At 33.6% G+C, this 23,032-nt stretch overlaps 1 protein-coding gene across 2 annotated transcripts in view; it reads right to left on the bottom strand.

Moving 5' to 3' along the window:
- Positions 1 to 19,579, bottom strand: part of LOC135653207 (uncharacterized) — a 45,672-nt gene extending 26,093 nt beyond the window's left edge. Inside the window, exons 1-17 of one of the 2 annotated variants that reach the window (XM_065174884.1) lie at positions 19,358 to 19,579; positions 19,111 to 19,284; positions 16,957 to 17,052; positions 15,209 to 15,278; positions 12,869 to 13,002; positions 11,363 to 11,503; positions 11,120 to 11,277; positions 10,841 to 11,009; positions 10,671 to 10,769; positions 10,323 to 10,400; positions 10,142 to 10,201; positions 9,881 to 10,038; positions 7,324 to 7,525; positions 6,310 to 6,429; positions 5,057 to 5,142; positions 4,871 to 4,981; positions 2,176 to 2,247 (exon numbers count right to left, since the gene is read on the bottom strand). In XM_065174884.1, coding sequence (XP_065030956.1) covers positions 2,176 to 2,247; positions 4,871 to 4,981; positions 5,057 to 5,142; positions 6,310 to 6,429; positions 7,324 to 7,525; positions 9,881 to 10,038; positions 10,142 to 10,201; positions 10,323 to 10,400; positions 10,671 to 10,769; positions 10,841 to 11,009; positions 11,120 to 11,277; positions 11,363 to 11,503; positions 12,869 to 13,002; positions 15,209 to 15,278; positions 16,957 to 17,052; positions 19,111 to 19,284; positions 19,358 to 19,477 — 2,048 coding nt within the window. In that variant the 5' untranslated portion in view covers positions 19,478 to 19,579. The remainder of the gene's footprint in view (positions 1 to 2,175; positions 2,248 to 4,870; positions 4,982 to 5,056; positions 5,143 to 6,309; positions 6,430 to 7,323; positions 7,526 to 9,880; positions 10,039 to 10,141; positions 10,202 to 10,322; positions 10,401 to 10,670; positions 10,770 to 10,840; positions 11,010 to 11,119; positions 11,278 to 11,362; positions 11,504 to 12,868; positions 13,003 to 15,208; positions 15,279 to 16,956; positions 17,053 to 19,110; positions 19,285 to 19,357) is intronic. The other variant, XM_065174885.1, reaches the window with a different exon arrangement.
- Positions 19,580 to 23,032: the final 3,453 nt, after the last annotated feature.

Below are 23,032 nucleotides of genomic sequence, written 5' to 3'. Positions count from 1 at the left end.
CAACTTGTTTGATCAAACAAATTATGGAGCACTAGCAAAACAAATACATCAGCTTCCTGGGTGTTTCAGATCTATTGAAAAGAGACTTCAATGCCTCGATTAGATTAAGTGCATCTTTCAACACAAGATTGTGCTCCACAAAACATCTTGAAGATCATGGGATGGGCTTCTTAATGGTGAAAGCCTAGAGGAAGACCAACAAAAAAAGGAACATGGGATCAAAGGGTAGGATCATATTAAAAAGAAAATGAAAGAAAATTTTCAACCGACCCCACCAACAAAGGGGTTAAGCCAAAGATGACATGCATGACATATGGGTTTGTCAATCACCCTGATATTTCTTGTCCTTGCATTCTTCTCATTTTCACCACTTACCTATTCCTTATGACTTATTTTTCAAGAGAAAAATAACTTGGTTTTATGCCTATTCAAGAACCAAAGTCACAGTGCTGATCCAAATTTTATGTCAATTTTCAAACACTACTGATGACACCTAAAATTGAGGTGAACCAAAAACTTTCACAATGTCAAAGAACAAAACTTTAGAATAAATCGTTTAGCTAAAGTGCATGAAACAAAATAGCAGGCATCAATTCCATAGAAAAGGTCAAGATAGACAAGTAAATCAACTAAAATTCAAATTAATTAATCATGATTTACTAGAGTTAGTCAAATCAACAGCCATTTACTAGAGTTAGTCAAATCAACAGCCATGTCCTCCCAGATTGTGACAACCACAGAAAAAAAAATCTATTATTAACACATTGGGAAAAAAAGGATGTCCTAATTCCTAAAATGAAACAGAAAACAGAATGTTACAAGCAGCTAAATATATAAAATATCATTCTTTGTCAAGATACTTCAAAGAATCAAGCAAAAAACTCTAAATAGAAATAGATGCAAAGGAAGTGCTAATATCAAAGAAAACAAAATGAAAATTGTAAAAGAATAGATAACACAAGAAAAAAGTCTAGATGACATAATATTACTATGTATCTTCTATAAAACCCAAAGACAGTATCTCTTCCTTGTTCAGTAGTGTCTTCCAGTTTATAATATTTAAAATTGCCATCTTTCCAGACTTCCAGTACATGTTGCCCTTTTGTACATTTTTGGACCCTTTCAAATCTATTTTTATAGATTGCATCTTGACTCCTTATAAGTTGGAGGGGAAACTGTAAAATAATAATAAACCTCTTTATTAGAAGAAGTCTACACAACAAATATTTTTCAATTTTTCCTAGAAACCAGTAAAGGTAGATTTCCAAATTTGACTCAGGCTTTACTTATGACTAACTCATTAGACATGATCCAAAACTAAAACAAAAGGAACCAAACTGAAGATACAACAATCTAAGTGCAAGTTGAAAATCCCCTTGTAGTTTAATATTTCTTTTCTCTTTAAATCAAGCCAGTTCAGATCTTGTTCTTCTGGCCATCAAGTGTTAGTAATTCCTTCAGAAAGCTCCATTTAAGTACCGAAAGCTTCATTTGCGGTATTCTAGTACATAAAGTCTATTTAAGTACAGAAAAGCTACATGAAAATAAGGCCTTCCATTGGCTAAAGCAAACATCACAATTTAACCCAATATGACCACCTGAGCTGAATCAGATTTGACCTCCAAACAGTAATCACCATGCATCTTTCATGTACCAGCCTTTTTATTTTGAGTAATAGTTTCTAATCACAGATTAGATCAACATTTATGTAAGAAAATGCGTACGCAGGCTCACCAAATAGAATCATTCTATGATTCAGTTTTTGATAAAAGCATCATAGCTGTTCATCTCTGGGAATCCTTTACAATAACTCCTGGTTGCTTTCGTCATTTTCTTTAACCAAATAAGTTATGGATCAGTGCTCGTCTGATCTTATGCTCAGAAAAAAGTAAAAGACTCATGTGATACATGTATCTGTTTGAATTGATATATATAGGAAGCAAGGTGCAAAGTTCATGTGCAGTTAGTACCATTTCATGCAATTTGCCAGATGAAACAAAAGAGTATAGAAGTCAGTGAAAGATTACATCGAATAAGAATGTCTACATAATAGCAAGAGATTATGGTACAAATAAAGCATCATTTTATCACAAAATTAACTCATGAACAAGAATTAAGAACCTACATCTATTTTTATGGACGAATTAAAGAGAACCGTGTCGATCAAAGATTTACCTTGAAGTGCCACTGGTATTTACATCAAAAATATTTGATTTCACCACTGCCTCAATAACATGAGAAGGTACGCTACATCAAAAGAAGCCACAATTAACTCAAAATTATTTCTAAGACAAAAAAAATGCACTGTTACTCCAAACAATATCAGGATTTAAAGATCAGTAACTGACAGGAAAGATTGTGAACAGAGTGCACTAAGAAATGTTTTATCTTCACCAACACACATAACAGCATGTCATCAGTACTTCTCAGCAATAGTGAAGGCAAAGATGGCATGGATAACAACGTATAAGTTTTAAACACTGATATGGAATATTTAGTGATGGTTTTGCAAAATGGCTATTCTTGTCAATTTGAAATGAAAAAGTTCATAATTTTTATTTACATATCAGAGACACAGTTATTCACCATCCTGGTGATCGGTGAAGTGAAAAGTGTAAAGCGCAGGCTGGAAAGTGAATTTGAACTGCAATGTTCATATTGATCTAAGATGAGGTATGAATAGTTCACAATAAAAAATGTCATGTTATTCAGATAGAAATATACAGTTTAGAGGAGTGAATGATTTATGGTACATGATGATTAGGAGAGTACATTTGCCTAAGATACTACAAGAAGTAACTACATCTTGAACAAATTATAAAGCATCACAGAACTGCCAAAGAAAAAGGCATTAAAATCAGATGAAAGGACAACCACAGTAGCACAATCAATTGTGAATAGAATTTAAAGGCATAGCTCAAATGGTGGAGTCGAGTGATTCACAAACAATAACAAATGGCTGCTCAGAATCTTAGATGTGTATTTCATATTTATAACAAACTACAGGAAGGAGCATGTGGTTCATGCAAAAAAAGAAAGGATTGAGGACTCAAGTGCCTAATGTCCCTTTTTGTTAATTCAATGGGGGAAATGTCTGTGGTAGTGGCTCTAGATAAACAATTTACTCATTCATAAAAATACAGTAAGACACATGCATGATAAAGAAACTAATAACAAATGAGAAAGGATTTGAGCATCTACACAGATAAGTTGCATTGTAAATGGGCTATGAGCTCTTAATGAATAATTTTGCTATGAAAATAACTTTTGTCCATATCTAAAGTTAAAAATTGACATGTTTGAAATGTCAATTTGTTACAAAAATGAGGACAAATAAGAGGCTGTACATCAATAATGACAAACTAATTACATGACTGAAAGGGCTAGGAGAAACAAAATGCCGCGGCCAATAGAATAAAGAAGGAATGCATAGTTTTGAGGGAAAACTTCTGTCAGCATCATTCAAGTAAACAAGAGTCTAAAAGGAGAAAAAGGGTGGAGAAGAAGCAAGAATGGTGATGAGCAACAGGTTTTAAGGCACAAGGCTTTGAGGGGTAGGACCTCAAGGAAGTAAGAAATCAAGCAACAGAGTGGAAGATACGGTGGCCAAGGAGATGGCAAACAAGCAAAGTGGAGAACGGAAGCAGCTACCCTTTGAGCCTTTTTCTCCCTTAGACTCAAAAAAGCCAACTATGAAGTCATGGAATTTAATTTCACTCAATCCAAGCTTACATGAACCTGAGGCAGAAGGTACAGCAATCCATGTATTTACCATGTTATATGCTCCTTGACATACAGCAGCCAGTAAGTTGTAAATTCCAAAATATAAAACATTAATGCAGTACAGTCAATATATAGAAGCTCTAGTGACCATATTTTGGACGTCAACCAAATGAAATTCCACAATTTGTTCTAAAAAATTATTATATCACGTATCTAGGTCAAAATATGAAAATTGAACCTCAGCCACAGGTTGCTCCATTCCAACTAAATTCATGGCTTTGAGGTTTTAGATACCAAAAGAGGTCACACTGCATTCTTGAATAGATCTAGATATTCTATACTCCCCAATCCCCACATCGCCGAAGGCTCATGCACTAGGTTAGTGTAGGAAAATGTCAAACCATATGGCTGCTGCTAAGAAACATCAACTACAGAATATGACCTAGATCAAACCATGTTTGGTACTATGTGTACCAACAGGTTTTAGCCGGTGGTCCAGTACCAGTAGGTACTTAGTTTTTTTTAATTTTTTTTCAACTAATACCGGGCAGTATGGGTTGATATACTGCCTGGTATACTAGTACCATATCGGTCCAGTAGAAAACTGAAACCAGTACCGGATCAACATTTAAAACATTGGATCAAGCAATAGTTATTGCCCAGTTGATTATCCCTATTGCGTCCAGCCTAATTTTTATAAGAGGCACATTATAATAGATCAACTTCAATTACCATTTCTTGCTTACTTTTTGGTTCTGAGGACCAATGTAACCTGTAAGCATTGCCAAAAATATTTCTGTAAACAAAAGTTTTCTGTAAATATTTCTGTAACATGACAGAACCTGATAACTATGGAGTATTACAGATTTCTTCTCAAGTATGTAGCAAGTACAACAGCAATATCAGTGGTTATCAATGTTAACGATATATTTCGCAAAAATATGAACAGATGAAAGTAGGAAGATCAGGTGACATTAAAGATAGTGTTCAGCACCACATCATACTATATATGAAATTTAAAGAAAAAAGACATCTACAGAGGATTATATGTAAATATAATACAAATGATAGTGGGAAAGAACATGTATACCTTTATCAAAAACACAAATAAGATCAGAATTTAGGCTTCAACTACAATTTAGCTTACCATTTGAGCATCTCAGTCAATATGTCCAAAGAGACAGATAGTATTTGTGTTTTGCTGACATCTTGGACTGACTTGAAGATCAAGGTGCAGATGATCTTGACCATATCAACACTGGAAAATGTAAGAAAAATTAGAAATAAGGGGAAAATTAAACACTGTGCAAAACATTATATTGTGTATTCCTACCTCATGCCCATTGCCAATTGCATGCTATTTTTAGATGTTTGAATAGGCAATGACTTGTCCAGGCCCATCAAAGCAAAACCCAGAGCCTGCAAGATAAATCAATACCAAAAAGCAATAATATGGATGATCATAAAGATAGCAATAAAAGTGAAAAATATCATTAATGTTATAGAAGAGAACTCGAATTTAGAATTGGACCATATGGATGATAGAGCTTTCAATGTAGACAACATTAAGAATAACAGAAAGGAGAAATTTTCATGAAGTAGTTGCACATTTACTAGAAGTCAACTTTATTGAACTATTCTGGGTCATTCAGATCACAAGCATGCTTGTGGTTGAAGTAAATCTCAATGTTATTTGGAAGCCGTAAGTTTACACCTATGACACAACTAATAAATTTCAGAAAGATCAGATGAATCAACATCTGCTGGTATGACTTTTTAGAGTATGCTTAATTGAAGAGTAATTTGTGAACCAAAGGAAATTTAGTTTTCTAATAATATAAAATAAAATTCAGAAAGCTGTGTGGAAATTTGTTAATACTTATTATATATAAAAAAAAACCCATGCAGTATGGAGGAAATTACTTATATATCACAAGGAATTAACCTGATTTAAATTAGTGAGAAAGCAAGTAAGTGATTACATCTATAACCAGCCGATGATAATGCTCACCCCAATAAATGCAAAAAAATTAAGGGCAAATTTATTGCAATTTCACTCAATAAATAATGGCCTGTTGCATCAACAAATACGCAAAAGTTTAGGACCGACTTATTGCAATCTCACTCGACAAAAATGACTCCTTGCATCAACAGATAGTTTGATATATATAAATTAATGTATTAGTCAAAAACAAAAAAACTGTACTGACTCTAGAATCAAAATTAAAGAACTTCTAGTTGTGCATAATGTAAGCATTCTAATTGAACCAAATATACCGAAAGGACTAGGTCTAATTACAAGGCCATGTCAAACTTGCTAGTCATGTATGCATGGTAATGGAAAGAAATAGAAATAAAAAATTTGCTAGGTCTTATCACAATAGTGCTGTGATATATTTAAAGTATTTATGTGTTAGAAACAGAATTTCATTACAAGCAATCATGTTGCGTATTCTGAGCAAAATGGGTACAAGCTTAAATATCTGAAAAAAAATGTCATCACTATATCACTTTGATGTTACCCAAAATAGAAAAGAAGGTACCCAGAGTAGAAAGAACTAAAAAAACTAATGAAAATCAAAGTACCTTATTGAATGATATTATCCGGTGCAAAAGGTTAAGAGTGAATGATACATCATCCACATTATCTGAATGAATGTCCTGTGTCAAACGCAAAACAAGAAGCAAAATGCCTGAATGTGCACACTACATGGTACATACAGAGACGTGTCAGGAGACTCGAGATATTGTCAACAATAATGTAAAACATATTCAGCAAAGAATAGAAGGAACAGAAAAATTATTAAGGTTAACAACCAAAACGAATATTCAGATTTCAGATCATATATGGATTAACTGCCAAAAGTTAGGAGACTTAATAGAAGAACAGAGGTCTATCACAAGTATGAGAAATACCCATATCCCTAACCATTTGACAGGCCATCACCTATAATTGCTGCTTCCCCCACCTTTCCTCAACCACCACTTCCACATAATGCCATCCGCCACCACCTAGCTGATCCCACTCCCCAGTCCCCATCATCACCAAACATCACTTGCAATTACCACTATTCTCCATCGATGTTTGATCACCAACACTACTACTGCCTACAGTTCACCACTGCAACCATTTCCACAACTGATCCACCACCTGCCCCAGTTGCAGTGGCTTCCACTTCTGTAGCTTGGTTGCTAGTCACATGCGTACAAATCTTCAAATAATCCAATTTGTTTTTAAATCTCAAAATACTTTTGGGAAGGATTAAAATGTTAACACTGAGAATGGTAAATGACCAATGTATGCAATGTATGCATTAATTAACTAAAATGATCATATAAAGGCAATATCCGTAAGATTAAAAATGCTTGACAATATGTAGATAACACTTCTATCGGTCACAAGCTTAGACAGCCTAACCAAACAATTCAACAAAGAGGATGATATCTAATTCACATACGATAATGCAACCTTGCAGTAAAACCAGCTAAGCAGTTATTCTAGCAAAGTATCCACAGTCTCAATGTAAAATAGCACAGGAAAAAAATTATTAGCAACTTCAAGATCAAAATCATTGCAACAAAAAAGCTCATGTGATTTACCTCCCAACAAACAATAGCAATATTTGGGGCAAGGACTTTCAAGATACGGCCAAGGGTTCCACTAGGTATCAAAAGGCCTTCAACACCAGGAACTTCTATAGGATGATGAGTCTCAATGATATCAGAAACAGTTTTATCACCATAACCACCAGAAATCTCAAACAGTGTTGTTATACCACTCATCTTATCTAGATAGTTATACCTGTCAAAAAGGCCAACAATCAATCATGTAATAGTAGCACATAGCCACATATATTATCCAATATCATGCATTTCAATATTCACCAAAATAATATTACCAGAAATGAAATATAGTAAAACATATTGCTACAAAAAGTTATCAGAAAGGTAAATGATCCAAATGCCATCTACAATAGTTGATGCAAAAGAAGCACAAGTCATAAGAAGACATATTGCAGGATCTTATGATCACTGATTTTGTGATTGACCATGTACATGGTAAGACTAAGACCTGCACAAATGGCCTAGGAAATATTGGACAGATTTCAGCACTCAAGTTTGTTTGAAACTTTGAATGATATTTGTTTGAATGATAAAGAAAGATTAGACAAACAAACCTTTCAGAGTACAATAACATGTTAATGTAATTTATAGACTGGTTTACTCAACCTTCAGGAGAATTAACACCATTATGGCTGAGACCTGTGTGAATTTAGGCATTCGCTAATTTTCAAGGCATGAGTTATCATCGGATACCGCTTGCTGCCTAGGTACCAGAATGGAATGTATTAAGTATTAACTACCAAGGCAGTGATGTCCGCACCTTCAGCAGCGCTGCATGTAGGCACGCTAAGTGCAAGGTCCAATAATGTCACTCTGTCTGCATAATATATAATAGATATGAACTTAAAGGATAAAAACATAGTTTTTTTTTTTACATATTTACCATCTCGAAGCTTGGAAGTAGTGTATTTGTCCGTACAATTTTTTATGCATACGCATCCCTCCCAATATTTAAATCCTCTAAATATATCACTCTCATTAATAAACTCCAATTAAGCATTACTAACCATGATTACCAGCAGAAAATTTGACTTAAAAATAGAAGAAAAAAAATCTAAATAACTAATATATTGTTATTATTTTCACCGATTATTTTTCTCTGTTTCCTTGTTTCTTTCCTTTTTCTCTTCCTCTTTCACTGCCTGCTTCAATGTTGGAAGAGAATTGAGATATTTAAAGGATTATACTGGAAGAAACTTAATGATTTGAAGTCAAAGGATCATATGCTACAGAAAAAAGTAGAAGGCTGCAGAAAAGACACCTGATTTGATGGGCAGTCATGTCAATTGGAGTCTTATTCATTATTCTAATAATCAGCTAAAAGATATTAACTGCAATTAGTTTATATGCATGTTTTTGAGTTTTGCAAGAATATATGTGCTAAACTAATATATAGAGAGGTAACATAAAAATCACCAACTTTGGTTAGATATAATATAATTTTGCCTAAATAGACAAATTTTTCAGAATACTTAACTTCATCCTTTAAATGAGCATCAAAAAAAGAAAAAAAAAAGATTGACCATATCTGATTCCAAAAATGCTTGATTTTTTGCAGATCAATAGGACTCAAAAGGACTATGTTCCAAGTCCAATCAAATTTTTGGAATCAATCTTTGATCAATTCCAACTGACTATAACCAACTTCTAGTCAATCTTGACTAGCTATAACTGGTTATAACTGATCTGCAACAATTCTAGCCAATCAATAATTTGATTCAGTAAACCAACTTCCATATAAAACTAATTAGGCTGATTCAACCAATGTTATCAATCCAGGCTGATTTTGATCCCAAATTCAAATGTGAATAATAGTGTTCATCCAGGGAAAAGAAAAAAATAACCATATAGATGAATCGAGGCACATTTCAGTGTCAAGTCTACTATAAATTTGAGATATGTCTCTCTCTAGAATAATATTGTCTCTTACAACCAAAGTGGCATAGTGTAGTATTGTTTCTTAATAACACAACCAAAGCTTTTACTTCTGTCTCATATCTTGAATATTTGTTGAACTTCTATGACAAAATAATAAAAACTTATTCTACATACAAATCCATGCATGAGCCACCTCTATGTTTTTAACAAACTTTTATTATCGTGTTGAACATGTTGAATCCGAACACTATTTCTGACACAATGGTTAGAAAAATCAGCTGATCATGACATGAGATCAACCAATCTGATCCACCCCCAATCTCCATTAGAGTATTTTTATGATTTATATGCCTGAAAACTAATACTAACATAGTTGTTATTGTCTTAGTACTCTAATCTCTATATTTCTTTTACAATACTAGTGCAATCCTTTTTATTTTATATATTTTTGTCTTTAATTTTTAAAATCCATTTCTGACAAATATGATCACCTATTTGGCTAATCTTGTTCAGATTGACACAACAATTCATAGCTTGACCTTGACCCAGAATTTTCAAGCCTTTCAAAGCAAAACCATGACTAGAAAAAGGCTAGGATATAAGAATCACACGGGGGACAGATATAAACAGTAAAAGAAAAGAAAGGATCACGTACACACACTCTGCAGGCCAAGATCCTTCACAAACGGCAGACAACAAACGTACAAATTCAGTGATATGAATAGGGTACTCTTTCTCTAACATAAAAAGGATAGATCTAATTGGACCATCAACGAAACATTCTTTATCCCAAAACTGCAGGGCAAGTGATTCCTGAAAAATACAGGACAAACAATGTGCACAACTAAGTAAATGATAACATCTAAAGCTACAAAAAATCAGAAAAGCTGATGAACAAAATTTTATACGATCACACCTCCCCATGGTATATATGGTATAGGATGTCCAAAATTTTGATCAGAGTGTTGTCTTCTTTCTGGATAGAAAGTCCAGTGATTAGTATAATATATTGGCTATTCACTCAAATCTTGGAAAGAACAAGATATTCCACACCAAGGGAATTGAATGTTCGTCCTGTTTTGCACAAAATGTTATACCTGATGGGATAGCTCATAGGAGGCGATAAAAGCAGACAAGAATGTTCTCATGACACTTAAGAAACCAGAAACAGGACCCTGCAAAGAAAATAACTTAGATCACTTATGAAGTCCATATCAAGCACTAAAGAAACTTTAGTAAGTTTCGGACAATATGATTCAATTTACAGGTAACCAACAAATCCAGAAAATTAGTATAGACATATTCATTAAAAAATTGAAATGACACTATGTTCTACCAGTAGCAATTTATTATAATCAATGTTAAGCAAAAACCAACAGTCTAGAGATAATGAACTATGACATAAATTCTACATTTTGACTGAAATACTTGCAATAAAAACTTACATCAGAATCTCTGAATGTGTCATTGCCAAGAATCTCAAGTATATAATCAAATGCTGCAACCTCAAATGCTTGGCGAACATAACTGACATGATCAATCTCCTAAAAAATGTGTCAATGCACAAAACATTATAAAGGCTACTGCAGAAACTAGGAAATCTGATGGTATTTACCATTAGGGTACTACTATTGTGTGTCTCGTGAAGGGATAACAATAGACTTAGAAAAACTGCCCAAGCAAGAAGCAGAGGCCCTGCTTCCACAGCCCCTAAGTCATAAAAACTTGACACTTGAGCATCCATCTCTTTGATGTCAATTACAGAAAATACAGAACCACCCTCCCTGATACAAGTGAAAATGTCAAACCAAGATACATAGGAACAGGTCAACAAAAAAGACAAATTGGCCTAAAAGAAATGAGAAAAGCGGAGTTCAACAGTTCTAGAAAGAACCTGAATGGAATCTGATCATGAACCATATGAAGTAGATTTTCTAGGTCCAGGGTTTCAATAAGTATAAGCACCATCTTAGCTCTCACATGAGCGAATGAATTTCTTGCTTCTGTTGAAACTGCTACTTTCCCTATATTAAGTGACCCACAAAGTACATCCTGCATTTTGTTGTAGCACATATTTATCACTGAAGTGGATAAGTATATTGAAATTTAAACTCTAGCACAGGAACCAATAATTTACCTTGAAAAGTGAGCACATAGTTTTCCATTGCTCAATCTTGCAACTACAAAAATTATCATAATAAGCAAGGAATAAAATGTCCATTAGTAGGTTTTCTTCAATCAATATCTCATCCACCCAAAGAATCTTGAGATCAACTTCCTACAAAGCAAATACCATGAGAAAAAGGTTGATTAAGTTAAAGCAAAACGACTAAAATATGAGAGTTCAAAATCAATAAAGTAGGACTCCGAGATCGCTGCCAAAAGAACAAAACAAATAATTGAAAATGAGACACCAACTAGTCTTCTTCCGAACTATAGCTAAAGTCGAATAATTCTCTCCTTTTTTTATATGTTGACACAGGAGTATTCCCATAACTTGAATCAAGAGAATTCAAGGTATTCTTATTAATCTCTTAGCTTTCCAATGAACCAAGATTTAGGGACTAATTTCATATAAATTTCGAGATTAATGCTGAGACATTTATAAAGCACATTATTCTAAAGCCATTGGAAAGCTCTGTAAACCAAGGATATAGAGAATTTTAAATAATTCAATTTGAAGTTTTCTAGAAAAAGTCATTTTCATTTTTCTCTACAAATGTCATGGTGGCAGTACTACCAAGAATGAAAGAGAATTATCTACTTGAGTTTCTAGGTGATTTTTAGTTATTATATACGTTTTTATTTGTTTTACATTAATTTTGATATTGAGAATGGTAAGGAACTAATACTCACCCATGCTTGAAGAGTTGCTCCAAGCCTCTGTATATATTGTGGCTTCTAAGCCTTAGTGATGACATATAGAGTGATTTGAATATTATTTTTATAGAGGTCTTGGCTTTCTCATACAACTTTTTATCTCCCTTGTAAATTCCTTACAAGTGGTGAGTTTCTAAGGCTTGTGTTCCCGGTTAAACTCCTTTGTGAGTGGTGATATATGTACCTTTTGATGTTTTATGGGGTGGTGAGCTTATTTATCTTTTCCTTAACTCATTCCACTTTTTTCCTTTCCATCATGTCATCATATATTAAAATATAATACAAAATCTAAAAACATGAATTTGAAATGGCTACTAGAGAACAAAAAAAATGATTGAAAGTGAGACACCAACTTGAGTTCTTGCTCCCTTATGGTTGAAGTTAAATGATTCTTAGGTGTATAAAACATAATGTGCAACTCTATAATTTATTAGGGGAAGGGGAGTTGGAAAATGATTGAAGGTTAGTTAAGTCTTACTGCCCACCAAAACAAATGTACCCACAAAAATGCACATTTGCAATTTTCAAAATAGATCCTAAGCCATTTATACATAATGCAGTACTTAAAAAGACTAGACAAGGCTTTAACTATTAAAACAGGAGTTTAATAGTTATTAGGAAAGAAGTTTAAGATATAAGTCTAAATGTCACATGAAGCTAAACAATAAAATAGTTACACCTAAACAGAGTTTGAAGCAACCGATTCAATTAATATAGTATAACATACAACTAGATAGAGAAAAAAGGACTTGAATCAACATACAGTTTGATCAGAAAAAACAGATAAAAGGAGATCTTGGAAGATGGTCAGTAGCTTCCGATCAAACCCATCATTGATTAACTGCAACGCTATGCCCTTAAAAGCTTCTGTTGAAAGCAAACCATTGCTTGTGTGTACTGCACAAGAACACATCCTTCATTGGTGAAAATAGAGAACAATTAAATTAATGAAAGTAAGATATAGATATGTTAACTAGTGCATCATAAAAGAGTTATAACTTTCAACATTGAAACAATTTGTTTAGGTGGAAGACAATGAACACATCAAAATATTTCCAACATCCCATTTCGAGGACTCACTGCAACAACTACAAATTGCAATTAGGAAAACAACACACAACACCAGTTTTCTAGCACTTCAAACACAAACGGGAATGTGATCATAGTTCACTTTGCATAGGCACATACTTTTGTCATTAATGTTCCTAGACGGAGTTTGTGTTGATGTTCAAGTATTCAATTGGATGTATTGTATAACCTACATAATTTATTAAGCCATTAGGACTTGAGTTTAGAGAACTCTATAGGTTGCTTTATATGTTAACATTTTGAGAGTACAAACTTTTCAGAAAGGTAAGTTTTATCACATCATTTTTCTTTATACCTGTGTCCTAGTCTTATTAAGATAAGTCGATGAAATTTATAAATGCAAGACCATATAACCACTTGTAATTGGCCTTATAATTAATGTTCGTTAGAAAATGAATGGCCGGGTATCTTCACTCTCCCCAGCCCTCCTTCCCTCTCTAGTTGTTCTTTCTTCTCTAATATATTTACTTCTAATCTGTAACTTCTGTTGTTGATTGTTTCTGATTCAACAAGCAATTAATTTCTTTTTCATCTCTCTCACTCTCCATTTATTAATATAGCACTTTCTTAGTGATACATATTGTTTAGTTCTGATGTTTAGTTGTGATCTCCTGTACACAACAATTAACTGGTAGCCCAAAACTTATGGTATGCCTTCCTTGAAGTATAACAACAAATTGCCCCCTTAAATCATTAGCAATTAAAGTAAATTCAGTTCTGTTCTCTTTCAGTGTAAATTTAGCAATTACCACTTCCTTCAACTAGACCTCAGCATTCAGCTACTATGCCGGTTCCAGTTCCCAAAACACAGGAGCAAATATGAACTGCCCATCAGTATGTCCCAGAATCTTCACACCACATGCTTCTGGAATTGTCTTATGGATAAGCTACACCTTGACCTGTCATGGAGAATTGCCTTCACACCATTGCTCTTATAGAGCAAGTTTTTTATCACCCATAGCATGGGTGTTTGTTCGCCCGCACTTGTGCTGAGCATAGCCATCACACTTGCAGCGGAATTCAACAGATGGTAGCTTGTATCTCTTCAATCATACAACAGGACTGAAACCAATGGTTACTTTTCGGGTTTTAGATGTTTTTGAAATTCAGAAATTCGAAAGATAACTAAATGATTCATAGTTGCAATTCTAAGTGACAGAGGGAATCTCCTATCTCACAAGAGAATCTCACTTGGAATCACACTTGCCAGACCAAAATACAATTGCCCCACACTTCATTCAATGTACTCAACAGCCATGCTCACACATACAGTTGACAGCGAGTTTGGTACCAGTGAGATTCACCTTAATCCAAACCCAAATCCAACTTAAACACCTTTTTTCCTACCCAAACTTGCCCCAAAACTCAATCAAAGGCTTCCGGAACCTGATCTGACCTTTTACTTGTTGCCATCCCTCCCCTATATTAGCATTTACAATAGGTAGGGCACCAAAACCTGACGAAGCATTTATGTACTCGAATCCAAACTCTGGTACCTACTTTATACCAAAACCTGTCCAAAATCCGATTGAAGTCAAGTTTACTCGAGTACCTGAAAATATCTGACCCACTATCAACCTTACTCATGCATGTTTCAGACATGTGCATGCACACACCCATTTTCACACACACATCAAGAGCGCACATGCATGTTATGCAAACAAAAGAAGCATAGCATGCCTGAAGGGAAAAACATCGAACTTTGGTGAGTATCGATGGACCCAACTAGCATTATCTTAACTACAAGAAAGTTCCAATGGAGTCTGTAGAGATGAGGCATGTGTTCTTATTGCTTACTAAGCAGCTGATGAACCACCTTTCAGGATATGTCAAGTAACTACAGTGACAGACTGCAATATATAATCTGATGATCTAACCAAGATTTTCTTCGACCAATATGGAGATTACAGTGACATACTGTAATATATAATCTGCTGACCAAACCAAAGTTTTCCTCAACCAATAAGGACATCAAACTTAGCAAGACAGAAAGACAGCATTATCATGAACTTACATGCATTCGCAAAGATCCATCTGAGGCACTGCAACAAGCACTGTCGCTCAAGAAAATAGTTCAGCAATACCTTCAAAGACAAAGCAAGGTGAAGGTCAGCATTCAACAACAATAAATGGCAATTAATGCATCAAATATATTTCTACACCAGTGAACATGACTATGTACTGAATAATAACAGAAAAATATTGGCACTAAATGATGATATTAATGAACCCAACATCCATATGGGTACGTAATGTCCACTTATATATGTTGCCATATCCAATGAGAACAGACTATCAATTGATGAAGGATAGCATGGAAGATTATTTCCTACATAGCATCTGCAGTTGGTTTTGAGCCTTCATGGTTCATTCTACGATATAAGAAAATATAAAAGGAAAGCCTAGTGAAAAGACAACTGCCAATGCAGGGTTAAGAAAGGTCAATGGACAAAACTACATAGCCTTACCTTACAAACAAAAAAGCTGCTTCCATGACTCAACACTTGTCATCTAGGTTAAAATAGAGAGACCTTAACATGGTGCCAAGGCTGTAATGTTTGTCTCCATAAGAAAATGACTGCAACAAATGGATATATTATTTTATCGTGCAAATGATGTAAATAGGAACATAACAACAAGTAGTCTAATACTGTTGTGGGTTTGACATAACTATGACATAGCAAAGGACCACTACATAGGCAGATGGCTATTGTTCAAATCTTAACCATCGATTACAAATTATACCTTCTACTGTATCTAACAGCTCTTTTTCAATGTAAAAAAGTTACTTCGTCTGTCTTCTGCAGCATTCTCAGTACTTTAGTAGTATAATATATGAAGTTATGAACTATGTGCTGGATATCATGTGCTATGTAATATTGGCTATTATGCGAATTATGAATTTTATGGTGACAACAAGTGGAAGAGATGCAATGGTACCTTAAGGTTAGAATGTCAATAACAAGCAACATAGGGAATAAGGGACCAACAAATGATGGCACAAAACGGTGATGCTGGCTTGGGTGAAGCAAAGCAAACCAATACGGAAGCACATAAAAGGGACAGAGGAGACAGAGCTGCCAAGGATAGGAGGAGCAAAAGAAAAACAAAATGGACAGGTGAAAAATAAGGCAGGAAGAAGAGCCAAGCACCTAACTCTCTCCATGTTTCCATAGATGTACAAGTGCATATCAAATTACGAGACCTAAAAACACCTCATGAAATAAGTTGTCAACTCTGCCTTTAGCCCTAAACTTCATTACCAACATTTCACCAATGGCATCCTGGCCTTATGAGAAGCCTGAAATATGGATGAACTATGGCTTCTCAATGTTAAGGGTTAGTTTTATTTATGCAATGAACTTAGTTGAAGTATTTGTACACCCAGTTTGTAACATTTACAATAAATAAGCAGCAATTTAGATGTCACTCAGGAACCAATGGTATGCAAATAAAAAATTCATTTTTCACATGATGTTTCCAATTAAGAAAAAACCAAATTGTGAAAATTAAGACAAGACAACGAGAAAATGGGGACAAAAAATACATGGGACCCAAGTAAGAATCAAGAGAGAGTGAGGAATCCAAAATTGATATTACATACAAGATGAAGGCATGATCAAGCAACTTGATATAATTTAGAGAGAGAACAATATTACATACAAGATATAAAGTTAAATGAGACTGAGGAATCCAAAATTGCAACATTAAAAACTAAACAATATAGAACATAGGCATAGTAAATGAAAGAAAACCACTTACAGAATGCAGAAACTCTTTGTCTTCAACGTCAGCAACTAACTTACTAATCCCGTAGGATCTATGGACAAGGATGTATGACTGCACCTCATTTAAGCACTAAAAAACCAATAAAATATTATTTCAGGACTCCAACATTCATTACGAAGAGGAAAAGCTCAGAATGCTTTAAAGATGAACAAATAAGTTGCATCATGTTTACGCACAAAAGTCATATATAAACCTCTTTATGCTTTCACAAAGTATGTGATATCAAAGGATCTTAGTTTGGTTCGTTTTTTTAGTTTCCTATCATGTGGGTCATAAATACCAACACTGAAATTACAGTTACAACAGCATAGAAATCCAGTTTAAAGACTGAGACACATATCATAAAATTCAAATTACGAAGCACAGATATAAAATTGTCATGCCAAGTTAACCATTTGCAAGTTCAAAGAAAAAAGTGCCACAGCAGACTTGGAAATACATGATTCACTAATGTTATAAGACATATAGTATCAGGGTCCAAGTTGACCACCATAAAATCCATAGAAAACCAGTTTGTGCCTCCACAAACATAACTAAGGTTTATCTAATGAACAACACCATAAGATGATGGCAGTAATAAGAATAAACATATCAGACTCAAAACTGCAATTTTCAAGGATGAGCATGACTACAATACTTCATTGGCATGAATGAGTATACAGATGAAAATGCTGCACATGTTTTAACTATCATGCTTGTTTGACTACAATAACGGGCCCTTAGTCCCAAATGTTCAGGTAAAATCTTCAATGAAGAAGATATGCCATCTCACTGATGGACTAGCCCAAGCAAAATGCAGAAACTTCCCTAGGACTTATTCACATGCAGGAATCATATGCACAGAAACACGTCCCAATCATCATGTGATTGGGCAGCCCATGGATGCCTTGGTGGATCCAGTCACCCCAGAATGACTCCCAATGGGTAATTTCAACAGTATTGTTTCATCCCCACTTGTCAAAGGAAGTACATGTCTACATGATACATATGATGACATCTAGAGTTTTGAAGGAAAACATATGGAAGCTATGAATGGATACAACATTTTGAAATTCCAGCTAACCTGTCAATATCTGTTTTGTTATTCTTCTTCATTAGAACAAAATCAAGTTCACAACTCTATCAAAGGGAGATAACCCAGAAATCAGCAACACTATAATTTCTGTGTTTTATCAAATGTCATCGTTTCTAGCTGTTATATATTTGTTGTTCCTATATCTCTTCTTCTTCCAATTGAGACATTATCAGTTTACCTCTAAGTGTTTATCAAGTGCCATCCAGAAAAGGATGGCCTCAGGGCATCCAAAACAACAATACCTTTTTTTTAGATCACTCAACAGTTGCATAAGACTACTCTTCTATACCATATGATAGAACACAAACATGTTCAACCACTCCAGATCACAAGGAATACTGCAAGATGTAGAATAAAAACTGACAACCTAAAGATGGTGAAGATGCAGCAAAACACTCCATTGGAATTTGATCAATATGAATATTGTAGAAAGGATTTGAAAGTAAAAACAAGACAAGCCATTCTTGTTGAATTGAAAAGAAAATGGCTGAGCCAGTACCATAATTGTCTACATCGCATGCTTATGATAAAAGATCAGATAAAAACAAGAAGATTGATTCAAAGTTGCGAAGACTTCGTAGTCAAGCAATCAGCAGTCAGGCAAACATTTTGGCTTAAGATGCTTAACTAGATTGTTAAGATATTAACAAATTAGTAAAGAAGACAACTGCTTTATTAGTACCATATATGGTTCCTGTTCGGTGGGATACAGTTACTCATTCGACGTTGAAAATTATTGACATTTACCCTGAGTACCTTGACAGCATAATGAGATGCAAAGAGGTATTCCAAAGACCAAAGCCCCAATCAGGCCATGACAAACTAAACATTTCTAGGATGGAAAAATCACTACATAACCTGTGATCTGTATGGTAGCATGGTAGCAAATTTAGACGACAATTCAGATGTATAAACAATAGAACAGCTTATGTAATTGGCCACACGTTTTTAAATAAAAAGATTGTGTCAATCAAGTTTAACATACACGAGATACGATGCTAACGCAATTGACTGAGTGAAACATCAGGGAAGGGAGAAAAGATAGGAGATACCATGAGTTCGCTAAATCGAAGAGCAGCATTTTTGAGCTCAGGCTTCACTAAAATTCGATGTGATCCAACTGCTATTTCACGAGAATCCAGCGCAAGCCTCGATGTCTGATCCGGAGGTTTGAACAGCGTAACCGAGTTCAAGAACCAGGCGTGGTTTCGCCTGAGTTTCTCCGCCTGGAAGAACCGATGATCAGCCGTCCCTTCCAAAAGAAACAGCAGAGCGAAAGAGGGGGTGGGCTGTTGATACCAGGTGATCCGGGAGCTTCTCGGAGGGAGGAACCTTGTCGAGCTCGTCGAAGAGGGCGACGAAGGAGTCCCACCAAAGAGACTCGTCCACGGGCTTCGCGGCGGGCGCTGCGTTCGCCATCGCCGAGAGCAAGGCGGGGTGCGTCTGCTCGGAGCTTCCTCGTTTTCCCGTTAAACCTTATTTCTAAACCCTAGCTCCGGAAGCGCAAACATCCCGACCCCCACATTTTCGAAAGGGGTTTTATAGGCGACAAGCTTTACCGCCTGACAATTATTTTTTTTATTTTTTTTTCCAATTTTGTTCCTTTAGTATCCATCCGACAAACTCGACAGTCGTCTTCTCCATTCACAAATTTTATTTCGATATAACGCAAAAATTGTTCATATTTTATTTTATTTTTTGATCGAATCTTTCCTGTAGAAAATCCTTCCGTTTGTAAAATAACCAAAATGCTTTTACTATCAAAAAAAGTTTTCCTGTCCAACGAATTTGAGTCTCATTTTAAATTTGAATTTATCGGTATTCTTCAATAAACTCTATTTTGGTTCAGTAACATACTATAACTCTATTTTCTTGTTAGTTTTTTCATAATAAATTAGTAAAACAATTGTAAGATAATTTGAGGCGATATGGGAAAATGATTTGTGATATTTTTTTTAAAAAATATATATATCAAGACTACCCTAACTCTTCTTCTATCTTCTACTTATTTGGAATATCTATTTATTTTTTTTTATTTTATTCTTTATTTCATTTCGATTTTTCTTTTCCTTTCTTTTCTTTTTATTCTCTTCCATCATTCCTTTTAAGTTTCCATGGGTTTGTTGATCGCGTAAAATCTGACTTATTTTCTCATCGAGCAAAGGGTATAAAATAAATCAGATTGATTTTTCGATAAAAATGAATAAATAAATAAAAATACTATGTAAAATCTTTGATTTTTTTTCTTTTCCTCTATCCCTATGCTAGCGTTTGAATCAACCGACAATATTTTCCTTTTATGAAAAATCGAGACCTATAATTAAATTAACGATTAAGACGGATGAGACATCCAATAACCAAAATCATTATAAATTTATTCAGAAACATAATAATTGAGTAATTCCTCATCCATTTTATTTGTCATTCTTTCGTGATAAAACAAACACAAACATTAAAAGTCTTTCAAAATTCTAAATTTAAGACTAAGCAGGACGAAATTTATCATTCTTTATATCGAACCATATTAAATCTTCCTAATTTTCATCCAAAACTACTCAAACTCAGTTGATGGAATCCAAAATTTTATAATAAAAATTAAAAATTGATTAAATATTTTTAAATAGACTTGTAGTATCTCGATTCAATAACCAATAATAATATAATAATTTATAAATTATTATATTCTATATAACTCCCCTACAATACGAGTAGCCAATCTTTCAAACAACAAACAGATATACACTCGTTTCATTTGAATTTCTATGTTCTCTTTTCTGCAAGTTCTTATTTAAAATTTCTAAACTATCAATGATTGATACTAATGACCATTGCAATATATAATTGTTTTGACAAAATAATATATATGCAAATACATATAGCATATAGAATCTATCACTGTTCCTCATCTTTAAATACATGTAATTGTATCATCCCCTTTTCTAAATCCCTACAAGTTGATCCTTCTTTATTGTAAGATACCTACGAGTTCCATGTACTTTCAAATCAATGACTTCTCCGGTACGTGATAGATTAAGAAAATGATAATTTGATTTCATTCACTAGAAACTTATTGTTTTCAAACTATCATTCTATAATTGCTGATATTAGTTCATGAGATACAAATAAAAGACTCCTTATAATATCGAAATGATACTGCCTTTATCATAATAAGACCAAGTTTGCTTGGCTTTAATTAGTAGGAATTTTAAGAAAGTGAAATAAATGATCCACAAAACTTAATTCAGAAGGGCTTTTGGAAATATATTTTTGTTCCATGGTTGCCAATAATTGGAATTACAAAGATGAAATTAAAAAAACATCTATGATAATTTAAAGGAAACTAATTGTAAGAGAATGTAAAATAAACCTATGCTTAAATCAACGGTGTTACAATTGGCTTTGGAAGTTCTACATGTATAATAAGTACTTACTGACATGATTAATTACTGTGTAAAGCCAAAAAAGATATTAGAGTTCATCATTCAATGAAAAATCTATAAATTAATAAGCATTGTTCAATTCAACCAAGGAGAATTGATCAAAAAATAATTCTATAAAACAAGAAGAAAAAAAATAGCATATTGTTCAAATATTGAAAAATATATAAAAAATCAAAAATAGTATCTGAATTAGAAAATTATTGACATATGATCATCTAGGTCTAATTGAAAGCTTTCATAAAAAGTTTAAATGATTTGGACAAATTATGATATCCCAATTTGTCCCACTTCTGAAGTGGGCAATGACTATGATTGACTTATATAAGTCTGATGAGTTTATTATAATAATTTTAGTTAAAATATTTTGATCAGTGGTTTGAGATTGAAAACGAAGTTATTGACCAATTAACTCATTAGACTCAAGTCGTGACATTTAATATCAGAGTCAACCTTGGATAAGGTGGTGAGAGAGCCCGAGTATGAAAGATCAATTAGTTCATCAAGACTTATATTTTGTACATAATTTTTTTACCATAAGTTATTTACTTATTAGAAGGTTAAATATAAAAAAAATATAAATTCATCTTAATTAAGTAAAAATAAAAAAATGACACACCATTCATATATTGAAAAAATTAGAAAAATATCAAAAAAATAAATTACTAAACATGCTGATATATATTTATCTAGGTCCAATTCAAAACTTTCATGAAAATGTCAATTGATTTGGATCACTCCTAATATACGAGACACAATATTTGATCTAACCCCAAAAATAATGTATCATATACCATGACTTATGTTCTCTAGATCAAATTTTTACCCTAGTTTATTACCTATTTAGAAGGTCAAATGCTAGAAAATATTATATAAATCTATCTTAATTCAGTGAAATAGAAAAAAAAAAAAAAAAAAGAGGAGAAAAAAAATCATACTCTTCATCATATACTGAAAATTTTAAAAAACTATCTAAAAAAATTCACTAATTTAAAAAAAATTAAGATAGAAGTTCATATTGGGTATAATGCAATGCAATGCAATGCTTTCACTTAACTTTCAAATGATTTGGAGTAGTATTTCACCATGTTAGTTAGTAGTTACAATTGATCAAGTTATTTTTACCAAGTTACTCATGGTCACTATTTTATAGCAGTCAACAACAAATAGTATCCTTGGGTCAATGTTTCAATGGTTCTTAACCACAGCCCTAAATCTAATCAGTTCATAATGGGCAAACCTGATGTCCACAACCCATACTGTTTGACCACAGTACACTACCAATATTAGATGTCACTATACATCATATATAAGGCATCTTAAACTTTACAAAACTACAAATGACAAAGATATATATATTTTTTTTACAGAAGAATGCTCAAAATATTTGACATGTACAGATGACAAAGGTAGCTTCACAATGGTGAGAACACTAAACATCAACACAAATGAGCAACAAGTATCCTAATGTTCAGATATAGAACCCTAGAAATTTGTTTCTAGGGTGACTAAAAATTTATTTGTAGAAATGAAGATA

This window comes from Musa acuminata, chromosome BXJ3-11 (assembly GCF_036884655.1).
Source record: "Musa acuminata AAA Group cultivar baxijiao chromosome BXJ3-11, Cavendish_Baxijiao_AAA, whole genome shotgun sequence".
In the NCBI taxonomy this organism is placed as follows: domain Eukaryota; kingdom Viridiplantae; phylum Streptophyta; class Magnoliopsida; order Zingiberales; family Musaceae; genus Musa; species Musa acuminata.
Note: the sequence above shows the minus strand (reverse complement) of the source record. Positions and strands in the feature narration are given on the sequence as shown.